The sequence below is a fragment of the Typopeltis vanoorti genome, chromosome 1 (genome assembly GCF_054136105.1).
Source record: "Typopeltis vanoorti isolate ZY-2024b chromosome 1, IOZ_Tvanoo_1.0, whole genome shotgun sequence".
Lineage (NCBI taxonomy): Eukaryota > Metazoa > Arthropoda > Arachnida > Uropygi > Thelyphonidae > Typopeltis > Typopeltis vanoorti.
Genome location: NC_143549.1, coordinates 44121673 through 44142296, shown reverse-complemented (window position 1 = coordinate 44142296; position 20624 = coordinate 44121673). Strand labels below are relative to the sequence as shown.

Genomic DNA, 20624 nt, shown 5'->3' with positions numbered 1-20624 from the left:
ACCGAAAGACCCTCACCTGTTCTACAAGTACTCTGGAGTATACAATATACCTTGTTCCTGTGGTGTTAGTTACATTGGTCAGACCTCTAGAAGCTTCGAAATGAGACAGAAGGAGCACATAGGCTATGTTAGAAACAATAATATACAAGATATTTCAGGCCTTTCTTCCCACTTCACCACTACCAACCATCTTATTGATTGGGATAAGAGTCATATACCCTATATGGACGAGAACTACCATTCCACAACCTTCAAGGAAGCTACTATAGTTGCCCGTTCAACAGGAAATCTAAATAAGAATCAAGGTCTAATCCTACCGGATATTTGGAAAACTTTAATTAGATTTCTTTAGTGTTTAGTGATCTTTCATGCCAATTACATTATATCTCTCAACCAATAAATCATGTACCCACGACAAGCGTATTGTCTCACGCACAGTATTAATTTTGTATGAATTAGAACTGTCAGTTAAAACCTAGTCTGTTACTTTCATATCGCTTACCAATTGTATCCCTGAAGATGCTGATAGCAAAAAATCAGTGAAACTAGTTGGATAATAAATATTCCTCACTTGACTAACATTCCTAAAAATGAGTTATAGTTTCAAACTTAGGCATTCTTAATTTCCTGAATTTTCATAAACTTTATGTGATTTTAGGTTTATTTTAATTCATTGCTTCAGTTTTATGTGGTTTTAAAAAATTATGGAAAGTATCACGGAGTTTTCAACATAAGTTAGGCCTTTTTTGTGCAATTTTTATATGCGGTTTTCTGTGGAACGTATCTATCGCATAAAAAGAAACCTGACTGTGTGTGTGTGTGTGTGTGTGTGTGTGTGTGTGTGTGTGTGTGTGTATATATATATATATATATATATATATATATATATGCATGGAGGTTCATTTACTCGGTTGTTATACATATTTTTTTAAAAGAATTGAATGACATAAACCAAGAGAAAAGGAAAAAGTTTTAATAGCATCACACGGCTAGTTTCGGCTTTTTACAGCCTTCTTCAGGTGTTTTTATAAAAGAAAAGAAAAAAAACATTAAACACTGAAGATAAAAACTGAAGTCACTATACATATTTAACGTGAAAACATTGTAGTTAATGTATTCAAAGCTGTTCCTTCATTGGCCACATTGTCTGGTGAGTGCGTGCGTATAGCATCTCGTGAGTGCCATTTGATCACAGTAGAATGACAGTCTGGGAGGTATATTGCCTTTAACATTATCTTTATTTGCCTTTAACATTAAAGAAATCAATTTTCTTATATCTACTTTCAGACTGAACGGATATTCTCAAAAAATTACTAAAAAATTCCTTTTTAATCCTCCTGGTTGCCATACTGAAGAAATGAATAATATTAAAGGCAGCATATCTATACCATACATAAGCTCAGTTTCTCAAAAATTAGCCAAGGTTCTCAAAAAACTATAACATTAGAATTTTATTTACTTTGCTTTCTAAGATCCGCTCTCTTGTGAGCCATCCAAAGCCTAGCCATCATAATCTAAAATATCCCAGTGTGTACAAGATATGGTATGACTGCGACATTCCTTACTTTGGCCAGACGAATAAGTCTATTGAATTGCATATGGAGGAGCACAGGAGGGACATCACTTACAAGAGAACACATGCCAGTGCTTTATCCAGCCATATTCTTTTTTCGGCCGATTCTGATGATGAAAACCATAGTCATACAATCCTCTGGGACAGATCTAACATTTTACGTTGCCATGACGAATTCGAGAGGAAAAATTGTAGAATCTAGAGAAATCATCCTCAACCCTGAACATTTAAATAATAATTTTAAGCTACAACCTTCCAGACTGTCATTCTGCTGTGAACAAATACTGCCTCTCATGAGATGCTATACACACGCACTCACCCAACAATGTGGCCAACGAAGGAACAGCTTTGAATACGTTAACTACAATGTTTTCATGCTAAATATGTATAGTGACTTCCTGTGCAGTTCACAGTTTTTATCTTCAGTGTTTAATGCTTTTTCTTTTCTTTTATAAAAACACCTGAAGAAGGGGCTGTAAAAAGCTGAAACTAGTCGTGCGATACTATTAAATCTTTTCCCTTTTCTCCCAGTTTATGTCATTCAATTCCTTTTAATATACATATATATAATTTGCTGGAAGTTGCTAAGAATTTAAAAAAAAAAAAAAAAAATTACAATTCACTGGGTTCTTTGGTCAAGAACCACAAAAATTAGCAAGTATACCCAAGTAATTCCACTTAACTGAGGGCCATATAAAAAAAAATGTTCTGATGGAATCATTCACCATGTTCATGGTGGTGGTAAGCAATACATGGCACTGTGTGTGTGTGTGTGTGTGTGTGTGTGTGTGTGTGTGTGTGTGTGTGTGGTAGTGGTGTTGTAGTGCAGTGGCATGTTCTATCACAATAAGTCCTTGGAGGTGTCACATAATAATAGTCATAATAATAATATTCATTGTGGTTATTATATTAAAATATTAAAGAAGCAAAGTAATATTCTCATAAAATTCCTTCATAAGGATATTTATTTCCAGACTGCATAGAAGCAAAACTGAGTCTCTATAGCTCAGTTAGTATCAGTGATGCTCTTCAATTAAAAAGTCCTTAGGTTCAAATCCTGTCCAGATACAAAAAAACCTTCATCAAGGATTTTCAAGGTGAGTTAATCACATGCAGAGGTGGTAAGGATTTTTCTCTGGGAAACTCTGACTTTTTTTTATCCACAAAGCAGGCAAAGTGGTCAGAAGAACATGTAGTTTACAGGCATAATAGAAAATGCACATAGAATTAACCACCCTATCATAAGCAGTAATCAAGTTTCTAAGAAGCAAAGTTATTTGGAAATGACAAATCACTGAGCCTAAAAAAGGGAAGACAGAATGAAAAGAGAGGTACAACTTTCACATACTAAAGCTTGATGTATAAATGCTATTTATTATTATAATCAACAGACCTCCATACTTCAAAGATATATTTTTGTCCTGTTTTCATGTCACCTTTATCATCTCTAACTCCTTTTACAGTACTCTTTCCTCCATTTCTAAGCTTCTTCAACAACCTCCAAAATATTTTGCCACCTTCTTGATATTTATTTTCTATGTTCTTGCCAAAGTCCTCCAAGGACAATTGCTTCAATGATTTAGCTAGTTTTACACAGTATTTAGCTTTCTTACATTTGTCTCTGTATTCTTGTGGAGCACAAGCTGACTTATTTGTCAGGAACTTTTGATATGCTTTCTTCTTTTCCTTCACTGCCTCTAACTTCCTGTGTCCACCATGGAGTTCTGATTTTTCTATCCTTGCAGACAACCTCACCACATGCCTCTCTGGCTGAATCAATCAATGTTTTCTTCAAGGCTTGTCACTGAATCTCCAAGGTTTGGTTGCTGTTCTCAAACTCTTTCATTTTTTCTTCAATAATTTTTGTGTATTTTAGTCTACAGTTCCCATCTGAGAGCTGCTCAACTTTTATTCGCTTTAAAACTTTCTTACGTGTTATTCTTTTCAATATGAAATTCAATTTTATCCTGCTCAAGACTAAATAGTGATCACTTCCAATTTCAAATCCTCTGTACACTCTGGTGTCCTGCACAAGGGAGAAAACATCACTATCAACAATAGCATAGTCAATGAGACTTTTCTTATTTCTTGCCTCATCTCTCCATGTGAATTTGTGCACATTTTTATGTTGGAACATGGTGTTAGTAATAACCAGTCCATGTCCTGAGCAGAAATCTAACAAATATTTGCCATTATTATTAGCTTTGCTCTTTTCTCCAAATTTTCCCAATATATTTTTGTATGTCTGACAATCATTTCCTACTCTGCTATTTAGATCCCCAACTTTTCCTTTTTCATTGTGTCAGATGCTTTCTCTAAATCCTCAAAAAATTCCTCCACTTCTACTTTAGTAGAACCTTCTGTGGGACCATAGGGATAAATAAGTCTCATTGTCCAGTTCCCCATTCTGATATTTGCCCACATCACTCTACTTGAGACTGCCTGCCATTCAAGAAGATTAGCCTTGTATTTAGTGTTGAATACTATGGCTACTCCTTCTTTTCCTTGATTGTCATTTCCTGAATATAACATTTTGTATTTATTGCTCAGAAAGATCTCACTAGTTTTTGTCTTTTTTGTTTCAGTCACCCCTATTATGTTGATCTGGTACTTATCTAATTCCTCAGCTAGCTCCATTTCTTTGCCATTCAGGCTTCTTATGTTGATAGTACCAATCTTTAACTCTGGTGATGTTGAGTTGGGGTGTTTTTTTTTTCAGATTTGTTCCAGTAGTTGACTTTTTGCTGTTCACCCCGGTTCCCTGGTGAAAACAACGGAGGCCTTGTTTAACCAGGCGACACCCCAGCCAGCATGAGATTTTGTCATGTTGTACCATCAGTTTGTAATTTGGTTTAAGCCAATAAGAATTACAATTTGGTCGGGCTAAATCCCAAATTGCCAACCCCATCCTCATTCGTTCAGTATCCAGTTAGATACCCAACAGGGTGCACCACGAGAAGGTAAGGATTGGACATTAGGTTAGAAGCCCTGGTCAGCTCTCTGCTTTCCTTTAAAGGCTATGTGGAGGTCTCCTCTCAGTTATACAGCTTTGACCTTTAAGCAGATGCTAGTTGAATATTATGAAATATAAGGTTTTAAAATTTGGAAAACAAATATGGGATATAGAATTTACTCTTGCTGGGAATATTGTTGGAGGTGGAGGAAATAGATGTTTCGGTGATGGTGGATAAGGATCTAAAATTTAGAGGACACTTTGCCAAAATTGTGCGGGCAACAATGAATTCTAGCAATGATAAAGAGGACACTGACTTGAAGTATGGAGATTCTGGCTCTTGTACACAGCTCTGATTAAGTCACATATGGACTACTATTGCGCACAGATTTGGTTGACTGGTTTTCAAAAGGACAAAGATATTGGAAAGGGTCCAGAAGCAATTGACTGAAATAATTTAAGATCTCTGGAAGGTTGAGATGATGCAATCTGCAGTCTAGTGGATAGAAAGAGGGGTAATATGATAGAGGCATACAAGTTGGTGAGGGGTTATTATAGGATTAACATTGAAAAGGTTTTTCATAAAATAGTGGAAGGAGGGTGTCAGTAAGAGAGTGAGAAGTAGATGCTTTGCATGGAGAGTTTTGAATGTATTGCCTGAAAGTATGGTGTGTGTGTGTGTGTGCGCAGAGAATTTGAATGTGTTTAAGGTAGGTTATGATGAGCTGTGTGTATATAACAAAAGGGACCTCATAGATGAAGTCTTTGACTCCATGTGGTCATAGGATAATAATAAAATAGTGTTGCTACATGACTTGCTATAATGGCAAGATAAATGCCATTATAGCAACACTTGATAATTTTCTGTTATTTATTATAACAGTTTCTTCCCAGTGAAAGCATCAATGAATAATAGAAATTACCAACAGTCTGCTGCCTTTAATATTGCTAACAGAAATCTAGGCCTTTCTAAGAACTAGTACTCAACTTCTTTACATTTTGAGATAATTTAAAAAAAAAATTTTTTTTATTGTTTTCCATCATAAGTCAAGACTGGTATTGTTAATTAGGTTAACAAAGTTGCAGTTTACCATAATGCAATGCTGCATTAACTTCTGTTCACATTGTATTGTGAACAGAATTTCATGTATTATGCACAGTGTATATCCTGTGCTACACAATACAAATGTGCTTCATATTTTGCCAAGACATAATATGCATTTTTAGTAAAATGTATTATGTACATTGTATATCCTCCACATGAATGTCAAAACATGTTATCTTTCACTTATGTGTTAGGCTCAATAGTCTGCAACAGCTAAGTGACTTAGTTTCATATAAACTTCATGCATGTCAGTGTATAGTCTGCTATGTTTGTGAAACTGCATATATTTTCTGGCCAAAAATACATGTAACTGACAAATAGCATGCATTCTCTGGTCAGTTTATCTTATGGGATGAAAATCTCAGGTTTTTGAAGGAAAAACCTTGATACCTCTTTATGAGACAATTCATCTTCACTTGAAAACCCTTCAAGGTTTCCTTGCATCCTACTTAAGAATAAATCCCAGGTTTTTCCAACTAAAAGGTTGCCAAGTGAAATTTATTCTTTAAATTTGTTAGCAACTGAAATTACTAACATTAAGTTATAATTAAATGCTTTTTATTCAAATAATAGTTGTTACAAGAATAATTTACAATAAACAATGTGCACTGGTATCACTACTGCATTTGTAAATATTAAAATTGTGAACATTATCAATTATTGTATATCAAATGCAACATTATTAAAAGATGGCAAGGGAAAAAAATAAATGTTCACATTGATTATAAGCTTACCTGAAACCATTACATATGGCATTTTCAGAACTATTAAAGTGGTCATTAAGCTGAGGAGAATGTATATCTGATAGCTGGAAACCAACAGCTAAAATAGAAAGACCAATAATGACACCTGCAGAAGGAAGAGAAAAAAAAATGTTTCACTCCTATGATCATGTAATTTAGATATTAGAATGATAAAGTAAAATTCTGCTGCTGAACTGAAAATTTTCCTAGAACAGTAAAAATTAATAGCACATATGGAAACACTGTAATTTCCACTTCATAACACGTTCTGTAATCAGTAGTTCAAATTAATAGTGAATTTTTTATTCTGATTTATGTCTCCATATGATTGACCAAGTTAATAATAACAGTTCTTCTCATAGTCCGCAATAGGACTGTTGAGTAGATATCAGGAAACATTCCTCACAGAAATCTTTTACTCAGTCCTTGATTGAAACTAAGCTTTCAGCTCTGTAAGTGAAGCACCTGTCCAATTTTTTATATTGTCTATCATGTTTATTATAGGTCTGCCTCTTTTTCAAGTTCCTGGAATATGTCCTTCATGAATATGCATTGTCAGACAATTAGATCCGTTGATATGACCAAGCCAGATAAATTGTTTCTTTCAAATCTTTATTAAGATGCTATCTCTTGGACCAGCAAAAGAACCGACTCTTTGCCTTACTTCAAAATTTGTGATATGATCAGTTAGTAACATTTTATTCTTTAATTAGATGCTTCCTTTTCACGAATTTTTTTAATTAATTTATTTAAAATCTCACCCACAAGCATCACCACAAAAAAAAAAAAATTAGTTACTAATAATTCACTGATTTCAATTCAGCATCATAAGAGAAAACTACATGCCATAGTAAACATACAGTAGCAATCAAGTAGTAGAGGGAAACGATTCAAAATTCTAACAGAGATAACAAAAATAACATCCTGTTTTTGGCAGCATTGAATTTAATACAACCTAACTTGTTCAGGTTTGTGGAGTACTTCATTACTGTTGTTGGCCCCAAAAATCTGTAGTCCAACTACACAATACAAATCTGCTTGATATTTTGCCAAGACACATAACATGCATTTTTATTTAGTAAAATGTATTTTAAATCACATTTCACAGTAGAAAAAAGACTCAAATGTATACTTTCTAGACATGTTAATTATGAATCCTTCAACTGGTTCACTGTCTTTTTCTATTTATAAAAAATCAATGCATTCTGGAAGAAATGTAAACAGATAATCACATGATCTTCCAGCACAATATGACAACCTCAAAATGCTAATAAACACAGCAAGAGCTATTTCTTTCAAAGATACAGCTCATGCCACAGAGGACAATTACCTTCATAGCACTTTTTTTTTTTTTTTGTCACTGACTATAACCTCTATATAAAATAGTGGTTGTATGCCCTCTAAATAAAAACAGGAAATGATGATTTATGGTTTTAATTGTGCAAGGTTATAGCAATATACAAAATAAGACAATCACAAAATCCATGCCTGCAGCCTGTTGGTTGGAGAGTTGGAAACTCCAACTTTTCACTACTTATACTGTAGCCTGTAACAACTACAAGCAAAAAAAAAAAAAAAAAAACATCAGAAACCTAAAGCAATGTAATGGTCAAATCCATGAAGTTTTCTTCCTTCAATAGCAGCATCAAATTTCATAGTCTTTCACCAAGTCTGTCGAGCACAAGTTTTTCTCATCCTAATGGTACAATAGGAACAACAACTAAAGATAAGGCAGATCTTATGGCATCAGTCTTCTCCTTCAACTCTTGCTTAGATAAACAAGGCAAATCTTTTCCCATTATTCCAGAAACTATCCATAATATGTCCCTACTGATCTCCTTCATCCTGCATTGCCTTTACAACTATCATACTTATCAGGCATCTATCCAATAGTATGGAAGCTTTTATGCAATGTTTGTAAATGGGGGGGGGGATAACATCAACTATCAGACTAGGTTCCTATGAGGTCCTCATCTTAATTCTCTTGAAAATGTAGGTCATCAGCCACTAGCTTCTTCACTGCCTTTTGCAGACCCATCAGTTACCACCAATATAGATTCTGATATTCTTGTTCTACAGCAGACCTCCTTGCTATCCTTACCTACCTTTAAACATGAGAGATCCTGGAGAAAGTCATGTGGTTGTTCTTGATAAGGCATTTGAGAGGCTCTGCAACCTTCTATCTTATGGTATACTTTCTACGCTTTATGAGTGGACTCCCAGCTTCCTTTCTGATTATTCAATAAATGTCATGGTGGATGGCTTTCTCTCATTTGATTTTTCAAATGAGAGAAAGCCATCCACCAAATTCCAAGGCACTGGGATACTCATTGCAAGAGACCCAAATCATCAACACAATATCTATCATGCCTTTCCCTGAAATCCTTAACAGACAAAGCATTCACAATTAACTCAGGCAACCCATTCCATTCATTCACCACTCTCTCCAAGTGAAAAATCTAGTCCTCACACTCTTACCCAACTTCCAGGGATGATCTCATGTTCTGCACCCACTAACCAAGTGCTAAAACATTTCCCTTGCATCAGTCCTAAAAAATCCTTTAAGTAACTTAAATGTTTCTATCATATTCCCCCTTTTTCACCTAATAAGCAACTTTTGCAATTCACAAACCCCTCAATCTATTCTCACAATGAACATTTCTCAGACTACTCGCCTCTGGATCCTCTTCACCACTTCCTCATCCCCAAACTGTGCTCAGGTGACTAGACTTGAGCACAGTAATCCAGATAGTCATATCAAGGTTTTATAAAGAGGAATGATAATGCCCTTATCTCTGCTTGTTAGCATATTCTTCAATAACCAAGTTTTCCTATGAGCTATCTTGGCTATTTTAGAAGTATGGCCTCTAAACTTGTTTTCTATGTACTACTACTACTACTAACCCCAGATCCCTGGCTTCATCCCTGGAGTACAGTTTCCTCAATGCGGTAGAGAACTAGTAATCTTTATATCCCAAAATGCATAACTTTATACTTTTCCAGATTAAACTGACATCCATTATGTTTTGCCCATATTGTCAGCTTATTTAAATCATTCTGTAAGCTTTCTACATCACCTTGATTAACTATTACTTTATCCAACTTTGCATCATCAGCAAACAACTGAATATCTCCCTTCAAATTATTTCCTATACCTTTCATGTACAAATTAAACTGCAAACAGCAGTGGTCCAAGCACAGAACCCTGCAGTACCAATAGCACCTGCCTTCTCTTGGGTTCTGTTCTTCCATATAATACTTTCATAAAGCAGGGAATATCATTGTACAACAGTTATATTCCCTAACATCCAATTCTATTCATATCTTTATTGATGACAGTACACTCCATTCCTCTTCCTCATTTACAAAACTTTGTAATACTTAAATGACTCAGGCTTCAAGATTTTCCATAACTAAAGTCTTCAACACTGATCTTTTACTATTCTCAATGGAATAATCTAGTGGACTTTAATGGTAACATAATTTTGTATTATTTCCAAGAAGAAAGACCATGATTCATTCTCACTTTTGATAACATTTCACTTATCACTCAAGATCAGCTTCTCCTTCTTAGGTTGATTTTCACATATAGCTTATTTCCCTCTCTCTGCCTCCCCTTCCTACTGTTTTCCCATAAATACCTGTTTCTGCATTATGCCTTTTCAATGGATATTTATTTCCATGGACCCTGCTCCACTGAATTAGGTGAATTTCTCTGCTTCCTTTTAATCACATACAGTAGAAACATGGACAGTTACTTCAACATCCATAAACATTTCAGCTGCAATTTTTTTTTCTCGATTGAAAATTGAAATTTATTAAGATAAAAGTAGTAGTGCAAATGATGATAATCATGATGCAACATGTATTATATAAATGCAAGTGATGATAGGATAGTAAAAGGTAATACTACACATAATGCAATACAATTACTGTTCAAGTGGTAATATAAAGATTGATAGGTTAAAGAAAAAACTTAATGATAAAGAATAAAAAAAGAAAAAAAAAAGGGAAATAGACTAGAAAGAACTGTAAAATGTGTAACCAAGCAATGTAGCCATACTAGTTACTAGAAAAATATAAATGTAGCTGATGCAGTCACCCAAATCAACTGACTATCTAGGATTATTTTACTGAGGATATGTGTAACATACAGTATATACCTTAAATACATACCAGTTCTAGTAATCTCTTATACATTTAAAATAAAATGTCAATATCATTTATTCTCATGAAGTACTCTTAAACATTTTTCAAATGCATATTTCAGAGGTTACACACTTTATTTCATTAGAAAGTTTAATATACAGACCATTCCACAACTCTTTGCACAAGTCAAAATTTAATTTTGATTCCCCCCCCCCCACCTTTCATAATAGACTATCATGTCAAATACATATGCAAACACATAATGCAATGCAGAAATATTAAACAGTAAAAAATACAATGATCTATATTAAAAGCATAAAAGATACATTTCAGACCACATCCAGTTGAACAATTTTTAAACAGTGAACATACCAAATATATTTACAATTTGACCATTTGAAAGCCAGCATGATTTTAAAACATGAAAACCAACCACTGCTTGCAGCAAACGACTGTCTTCCTATTTTCCTTTAAGGTCCTTAAATAAACTTCCTGCCTGTATTGGTCATAAGGCTCATAGGAACATATTTCTGGATCTGATCTTCCATACATACAGTAACCAACTTTTTCATCTCTATTAATGTGCTTTCACATTTTTTTCTTTTCTTTCTTTAATTATTATGGTTGTTCCTTTAACATGTTCTTTTATACATGAGGTATCCTTTCTTCTTCTTCTTCTTCTTCTCATCCATCTGGTGATGGGTTGGGTCCCCTTTGTACAATCTGTCTCCATATGGTTCTATTTCTAGTCTTCTCGAACATAGTAATGAAGTTGAGGAATTCGATTCTTTCTTTTAAGGATCTGAGCTAACTTTTCCTTGGTCTTCAGGATCGGTGCTGTTTTCCTGTTCTTTCATTTAGCATGACGTTTGGAGGTCTGTGAGGAGGCACTCTCTGGACATGGCCGAACCATCGGAGCTGTTGTTAAAGAACAATGTCTGTGAGGTTGTTCTGATAGTTGAGATCCTGCTTTACTTGTTCTGTAGTTTTATGTTCAGTCCAGTGTGTTTTGTTTATTTTTCTTAGGCACTTCCCCTCAAATGCACTTATTTTGAGTAGTTCCTTCTTATTGAGTCGCCATGATTCACTTCCATATATTGCTGTAAGGATGATCATGGCTTTGAATAGTTTGATTTTAAGATGTCTTGAGAGTTTGTTATTTTCCATATTATGCTTAATTTATTCGTGTTCAACCATCCAATGTTAATTCTGTGTTTTACTGTTTCAGTGCTGTCTAAATTGTGTGTAATGGTGCTTCCTAAGTAGACAAAGGATTTTACTTGTTCTAGGGTTTGGTTCTACAAGGTTATTGAGATGTTTCCAACTTCTCTTCCTATTTTCATTATTTTGGTCTTACTACTGTTGATCCTCATTCCGAAGTTTTTACATGTTTCATTTAGCTGGACTATTTTTTCTAATTGTAGCTTGGATACTGCCAGTATTACTATATCATCTGCATATTTGATGTAGTTGATGTTTCTTCCATTTATATTTATTCCTGGTTCATTGGAGATTTCTTTGTATATTTACTCTATGTTGAATAAGTGCAGTGAGAGTGGGCACCCCTGCACGACTCCTTTTTCTATCTTAAATTCTTCTGTGCTTATATTATTAAATTTGACAAGTGCTTTGTGTCTTTGTAAAAGTTTGAAATTCATTCTGAATTGTTGACCTGCATTTCAAACTTTTACAAAGACACAAAGCACTTGTCAAATTTAATAATATAAGCACTCAAATTTGACAAGTGCTTTGTGTCTTTGAATCCATTGAAAAGGCATAATGCAGAAACAGGTATTTATGGGAAAACAGTAGGAAGGGGAGGCAGAGAGAGGGAAATAAGCTATATGTGAAAATCAACCTAAGAAGGAGAAGCTGATCTTGAGTGATAAGTGAAATGTTATCAAAAGTGAGAATGAATCATGGTCTTTCTTCTTGGAAATAATACAAAATTATGTTACCATTAAAGTCCACTAGATTATTCCATTGAGAATAGTAAAAGATCAGTGTTGAAGACTTTAGTTATGGAAAATCTTGAAGCCTGAGTCATTTAAGTATTACAAAGTTTTGTAAATGAGGAAGAGGAATGGAGTGTACTGTCATCAATAAAGATATGAATAGAATTGGATGTTAGGGAATATAACTGTTGTACAATGATATTCCCTGCTTTATGAAAGTATTATATGGAAGAACAGAACCCAAGAGAAGGCAGGTGCTATTGGTACTGCAGGGTTCTGTGCTTGGACCACTGCTGTTTGCAGTTTAATTTGTACATGAAAGGTATAGGAAATAATTTGAAGGGAGATATTCAGTTGTTTGCTGATGATGCAAAGTTGGATAAAGTAATAGTTAATCAAGGTGATGTAGAAAGCTTACAGAATGATTTAAATAAGCTGACAATATGGGCAAAACATAATGGATGTCAGTTTAATCTGGAAAAGTATAAAGTTATGCATTTTGGGATATAAAGATTACTAGTTCTCTACCGCATTGAGGAAACTGTACTCCAGGGATGAAGCCAGGGATCTGGGGTTAGTAGTAGTAGTAGTACATAGAAAACAAGTTTAGAGGCCATACTTCTAAAATAGCCAAGATAGCTCATAGGAAAACTTGGTTATTGAAGAATATGCTAACAAGCAGAGATAAGGGCATTATCATTCCTCTTTATAAAACCTTGATATGACTATCTGGATTACTGTGCTCAAGTCTAGTCACCTGAGCACAGTTTGGGGATTTGATTTAATTTTTGAATCTATTGATTTAAAGTTTAGGATGTTAATCCGTTTGTCTCTGTCTATGGAATCAAAGGCTTATTTAAAGTCAATGAAGCTGCAGTACAGTGTATTCCTTTACTGTGGTATTTACTGTCAAGTACTGCAAGACTGAGTTCACGTGCTATACCTGATAAGCTTTGTTCACCTTTATATCTCTTTATTATCCATAATTTCATCTCTAGATTGACTGCAGTACATTTGCGAAATGGTTCAAGTTTTGATTCAATGACAGGTTTATCACAAGCCATTGTGAACAATATTAGAAAAAACACCAAAAATGTGAAAATAAGCACAACATTATATAGGTATATTTACAGAAGAGACATGCAAGAACTGGGACAATGCAGCATGGAGCTGAGCAAATTTGTAATGCACCTGTATTTTTGTATCTTTGCCTGCCTTAAGAACTACCAGCAACGAAATGAAGAATTTACCTATAAATAATATACTCATCTTAAAAATGTTGGAAAAATTTACCATAATATTTTCTGTAGGTCACTTAAGGGTCAAGGCAAAATAACAGGGAGGAGACCTTCACATCTTTTTAAGGAATGTGAAGAAATGACTGGGGGTAATTCTCACCTTCAAATGGTGCTCTCTATTAGTAGGCACTCACTGGTGCTGAACAAATGAGTTTGGACTAGCAATTTGGAACTTAGCAAACTTAACTACACTCTCTATAAACAATAAATACATATGATTGTACAACATGAGATTTCATGTCAGTTGTGATGCCCAATTAAATGAGGCCACCGCTGTTTTCGTAAGTGAATCAGGGCAACCAGTGAAAAGTCAACTTCTGGAAAAATTTCCAACTCAACATCTAGAAGAAGAAGAAGAAATCCAACATCAGAATAACTGAAACAGGAACATCATTATAAGGAGTATTAATGGAAAGGGAATCAAACTTGCAGAACAACTGGAAAAGTGCCATGTGGACATAATTGGCATTGCTGAGACAAAGAAGACAAAAACAGATGAGATCATACTAAATAAGTTAGGATGTTATAATTTGGACAACAGCAATCAAGGAAAGGAGGGAGTAGCAATAGAATTCAATGCTAAACATGAAGATAAGCTTCTTGATTGGAAGGCAGCTGGGGGTTTTCTACTACTTTATTATCCCTACTCAACCTATTTAGGCCTCCATGGAGTCAAAAAATCATCATGGGAGGTCCTTCCTAAGAACATAAAGTCTGTCAAGACTCATCGAGGGGAAGTTCCCCCCGAGAAACACAAAGTCTATCATACCACTCCTTAAACTCATTGCCCGTTCTTGCTCTCACCACTCCATCAGGCAATGCATTCCACGGTTCACCCACCCTCCATGCAAAGAAAACACTCCTCACCCTCTTGCTCACAGTTTCCTTTCGTAACTTCCAGGGATGGCCTCTTGTTCAACCAAGCGAAAGAACTCTCCAGTATCAACCCTGTAACCACCTCTCAACAGTTCACCAAACTCTGCAGTCCACATTCCCTCAACCAGTCCTCATAACTAACACTGTGCAGTCCTGAAACCATCTTTGTTATCTGCCTTTGTACCCTTTCTACAGTTATTTATCCCCTTCGAATCCAGGGGACCAAATCTGAGAATAATAGTCTAAGTGTGGTCTGATCAGGATCTTATACAACGGAATGATAACTCTTATCTCTGCAGGTCAGTGTCCTTCTCATTATTGCAGCAATCCTCTGTATTACCTTTAATATCACTACTTGTTTCATTTAGCAATGCTTTGAATCCAGTCCAGACATCTAGAATCTCTTTATCTTCAGTTTTCATGTCTACTTTACCATTTGATTCCTTTTACAGTACTCTTTCCTCCATTTCTAAACTTTTCTAATAGCCTCCAGAATATTTTGACCCCTTCAGATATTTTTATCTGTATTCTCTAGGAGTACAAGTTGACTTGCTTGTCAGGAACTTTTGATATGCTTTCTTATTTTCCTTCACTGTGTCTAACTTCCTAATCCACCATAAAGTTCTAATTTTTTTCTCTCCTTACAGACAACCTTACCATATTCCTCTCTTGTTGAAGCAATCAATGTTTTATTCAGGGTTTGCCAATGAATTAGCAAGGTTCAGATGTTTTCAAACACTACTTTTTTTCTTGAATTTTTTTTTTCTTGTGTATTTCAGTCTACAATTCACCCTTGAAAGCTACTCAATTTTGATTTGTTCTAACACACTTTTCAATGAGAAATAAAATTTTATTTTCCTCAAAACTAAATGGCAATTACTTCCAATTCCAAACTCTTGTGTCTTGAATAAATGAGGAAAAGTCACTATCAAAAATGACACAATCAATGAGACTTTTTATTTCCTGAATCTTCTCTCCATTTGAATTTGTGCACATTTTTCTTATTATGATTTTCCTGAGCCATATAGAGTCACAAAGCTGATCACAGAATGTCAACAGTGGTGAACACAAAGTATATTATACCACTCCTTAAAATCATCCACATTCTGCACAATCATCACCTTCTCGGGCAATACACTCCATGCTCCTACCACTCTCCATGCAAAAAAAATCCACTCCTTTTGCAACTTCTAGGGATGGGCCTCTTGTTGTTGTCGTTTCTTTCCCCTGTTCTACCATACGAAAAATTTCCTTGGTGTTAATATGAAAATAACCTTTCAACAGTTTAAATATCTTGATCATCTCCCCCACCTCCCCTTATATTCTATCCACCAAACTTTACAGTCCACATGCCCTCAGTCTATCCTCATAATCAATGCTGTACAGTGCTGACATAATTTTTGTTATCCATCTCTTCCCCCCCCCCTCCAAGGTTACTTCATCCCCGTTCAAATCTGAGCACAGAAATCCAGATGTGGTTGGATCAAACCTTTATACAACTGGTCCGGCACACTTTTATCTCTCACGGTCAATGTTCTCCTCAACATTGCTGCAATTCTCTGAGATGTCTTCACAACTTTTGCAATATGTCCTTGGAACGGAACTTCAAATCTCTATCCACAATCACTCTGAGATCCCTTGTTTCCTCCACGTATTCCAGTATAACTTCACCAAGAGAATGAGGCATCCCTTCTGTAGATCCCAAATTTTAAAACTATGCATTTAGTTGCATTAAACTGACGTCCCCAAACCTTTGCCTACCCTTCCAGATTATTCAAATTCTCTTGAAGAGCAAAAACATCAGCACTATTATTAATAACCCTCCAAAGTTTCACATCATCTGCAAACAACCGAAAATCTCCCTCGTGTAATAATATCATTTACATAAAAATTGAACAGCAATGGTCAGAGGACTGAACCCTGTGGAACTCCACTTGAAACTGTGGAAATCCCTCTCTGATATCTATTAAAGAACTAACTTGATATCACAACTCATAAGATGTAACTTAAAAATCAACTTGTCATAATGCCATGGAAAAATCCACCACCACATTTACCTTCTCTATCCTTCCAAAATGTTATACCTTTCAATTTCTATCCATATTGGAACATCCTCCTTATTACTGATATTAACCAACAACCTTCGGAGAGACTGAGTCAACCAATGCCACAAAGTCATTCTCTTTATTTCTAAGGTTCCTAGCATTTATACACAGATAAACCCATGTATTGCCAGCCTCCTTATAGTCATTACTCTTCTCATACTTCACCTGGCTCTGTAATATAACATACATCCTCCCCTCCCTCATTTCTCAAGCCACTATCCCCACATGAAGCCATCCCTGCAACATTCCACCTGTGTGATTCTAGTTTCCCTGTCCCAACACACTCAGTTGTCAAGAAAGCAATGGTCACTCCAAAGGCCTGTGCCTTTCTGCATTCAAATGAAATCCATCCCTTGCATACAACTCCCTTCTATCCTCAAATATACTCCACACATTTACATATTCCAGACTTCTTTTCCTGCACATTATTGCTATCATCTCATTCGTCATCACTGCTCTTCTGCTCTCCATATTATCATACCAAGACAACATACTCACTACCATTTCATGGACACAGTTCTGCTGCACTATGTCTAACATTAACCTCAAATCTCATGCTACACAACTCACACCACCTCTCAACCTGTTGTTTAAGAATGTGGCAGATACAAAATGGGAATATGTAATGCAAGCAGTGGGAGGCATCGGGAGTCATAAATTTCTTAAACTCAGGATTTAGCGACAGCAGAGATGGCGCTTCAGAAAACGGGTGGTGTTTCAGGTGTGGTCATTCATCGCAAACATTACTATCATTTCCTCAAAAGTCTTCACTGCCACACTATCATTCCATCAGGCAATCACTCCTCTAGCACTCTACTCTGCACACCCCAAATCATTAAATCTCCAGAAATTATGTACAGATTCATTCATCCTTCTCTCACTGACATCCCTGAATCTTATGGATTCCAATCTCTCTCTTTTCTCTCCCCTCTATCCCTTGCTTCCACACACATACACACTCCCATCTTTGTCCAATTTCCTTGCTTCCAATGTCTCATCCCCTTCCTCTCTCCCTTGCTCTCATGTACTATTCTTTTACACCTCTCATTCCTCTCACGCTAGCTAACTTCTCTATCCTCCAAAGATCTTCATCCCCCCCACCTCAATTCAGTCTTCATTCCTTCCATCACCTTTCTCAGCAGTTCTATTTCTTTCTCTCTCGACACGTTTTGCTTTCAATTGCCATTTACACATACACACAATCATGGTCATCAGAGAAAACATCTCCATCTGCTAAACTATCTAAGGATAAATCTATATGCAGGTCTTTAACATGCTCTTCATCCTCCAATACACTACTAGCATGCACAAACTGAAAATAACTAAAACACCACTCGTTTTCTGAAGCACCATCTCTGTTGTCGCTAAATCCTGAGTTTGAGAAATTTATGACTCCCGGTGCCTCCTACTACCTGCATTTCATGCATACATACATATTCCCATTTTGCATCTGCCACATTCTTAAACAACAGGACACGTATATGCCACATGCATTGCCAGTTACAAAATCTTCAATTAGATTATGAATAGTGTAGTCTTTAAATGGGAGAGGGCTGGGCTGATACTGAAACTGGTGGCCACCATGTTGAATATAATTGCTGCACGTGAAGACAATACTAATATCGTAAAATCCTAACTAAATATCAAACAAATACCACACAATTATACAAAAAAGATTTGTTAATTCAAATAGTGCAAACTTAAATACCAGTATTGTCATGAAATGAACACAATCATATCTTTCTTTACTAATAATACTTAAAAAAAAAAAAAAAAAAAAAAAAAAAAAAAAAAAAAAAAAAAAGATAAGCTCACATCATTCATTGCATCTGCCTTCATGTGCTAGCAGTGCCACACTGCTAGCATGTAATAGCACTAGCAGCATCCTGGAACATGGTGTTACTAATGAGTAGTCCATATCCTGAAGAGAAATACAGCAGGTGCTTACCATAATTTATCAGCTTCTCTTTTCTGCAAATTTCCCAAAATGTTTCTATATGTCTGGTAATCATTTCCTTCTCTGCTGTTTAGATCTCTAACAAGGACCAACTTTTCCTTTTTGTTTTGCAGTGTCAACTGCTTTCTATAGTGCCTCAAAAAATTTCTTTATTCTTCTTTCTGTGTAAAACCTTCTGTGGATCCATAGGCACAAATAAATCTCAATGTCTAGTTCTGCTTTGTGATATTTGGCCACATCAGTCTATTTGATATTGCCTGCAATTCAAAAAGATTATCCTTGTATTTTGTGTTGAATACCATTACCATTAATTCCTTTTCCCTGAATGATATTGACTGAATATAACATCTTGTATTTGTTGTTTATGAAGATCTCACCTTCTTTGTTTCAGTAGTATCTATTATGTTGTTCTGGTAGATATCTTTAATTCTTCTGCCAGTATACCATTTCTTTTTCATTGATGCTTCTTATACTGATGGTGCTGGTCTTGAACTCTGCTGAAGTACAGTTGAGATAATTTCCAGGATTTGTTCCAGTAGCTGACTTACAGTGAAAAGCCAACTTCTGTTCATCCTGGTTCCTTAACAAAAACAATTGGGACTTTAACCTTGGGTATAATATATGTTAAAGATACCAAGCTATTTTAAACCTGGTTTTACTCCATTTCCCAAGTAAGCAAACAGGCAAGTAAGTCAAATTTGCGCCTGCAAGTTGTACAAGTCTAGGCAACTTGTGGTAAAGGTGGAATAAGCTCTGAACACTATTCTTAATATTTACCCTTAATGCAAACACATCTCCTTGAGGGGATGTATGATGCTATGCATTGAAGGCAAGGGGCCACTACCCAAACTGGTTTCGACCTTTATTGAGATCTCATCAGTGGGAGCCAGGCTTAGAAATACCAAGATACAGAGTAATACAGAGCTTATAAGTATTTTACCAAAACAAGTTACCATAATTGGATAGGTGGGTGGTTGATGGAGAGATATCAGAGAGTAGTTTATTCAGGAGTTAGAGTCCAAAAGACAGCCTGTGATTAGTGGTGTGCCACAGGATTCTGTATTTGGACCACTGCTGTTTAATTTGTTCATTAACGATATAGGGAAGGATCTAAGAGGAACAGTTCATTTCTTTGCTGATGATGCAAAGTTGGGTAGGGCAATAGTGAATGCAGATGATGTCAAAATCTTGCAGGACGACATAGATTGGAATTCTGGGCTAAGGAGAATGGATGTCAATTTAATGTGACAAAATGTAAGGTTATGCATTTTGGAGTGAAAAGATTAGAAGCAGTATACCACATTGGTAGAACTGTACTCCAGGAGATTGATGAGGCCAGGGACTTGGGAGTATTGGTGGATAGGGAGATGAAGTTTAGGGGGGGCACATTGCAAAAGTAGCTAAATCAGCTCATCAACTCACTTGGTTGTTGAAAAATACTTTGACGAGCAGAGACAAGCAAGTTATTGTACTTCGGTACTGAGCCTTGATAAGACCTCATCTCGACTACTGTGCCCAGATTTGGTCACCTAGGTTTCTTCTTGATGGGGAGGAGGTGGAGAGGATCCAGAGGCGAGTGACCAAGATGATAGTAGGTCTATGGAATGAACCTTATGAGAACAGGTTGAAGATTTGTGCGTTGCAGAAATTAGTTGATAGGCAGAAAAGGGGAGATATGATTGAGACATTCAAATTGCTAAAGGGTTTCTGTAGGATTAAAATTTTTAACAATACTTGTGACATAATGATTAGAAATATATACATGTTTACAAAAGAATAATGTTTAATTTGCCAAATATTTCGGTCTGAATATTACAGACCATCTTCAGTGGCTACATAGGAATAGTTTTAAAAAACAAAGTGGAATACGAACAATTGATCATTCACACATAGAACGAGCCGCGTGATGT

The 20624-nt window shown here is 35.7% G+C and overlaps 1 protein-coding gene across 1 annotated transcript in view; it reads right to left on the bottom strand.

Annotated features, from left to right (window-relative positions):
• The window catches only part of LOC150109937 (proton myo-inositol cotransporter-like), a 373837-nt gene that overhangs the window by 22649 nt on the left and 330564 nt on the right, over positions 1 to 20624 (bottom strand). Inside the window, exon 6 of the mRNA XM_090399830.1 lies at positions 6366 to 6480. Within this exon, the coding sequence (XP_090255956.1) occupies positions 6366 to 6480 (115 nt within the window). The remainder of the gene's footprint in view (positions 1 to 6365; positions 6481 to 20624) is intronic.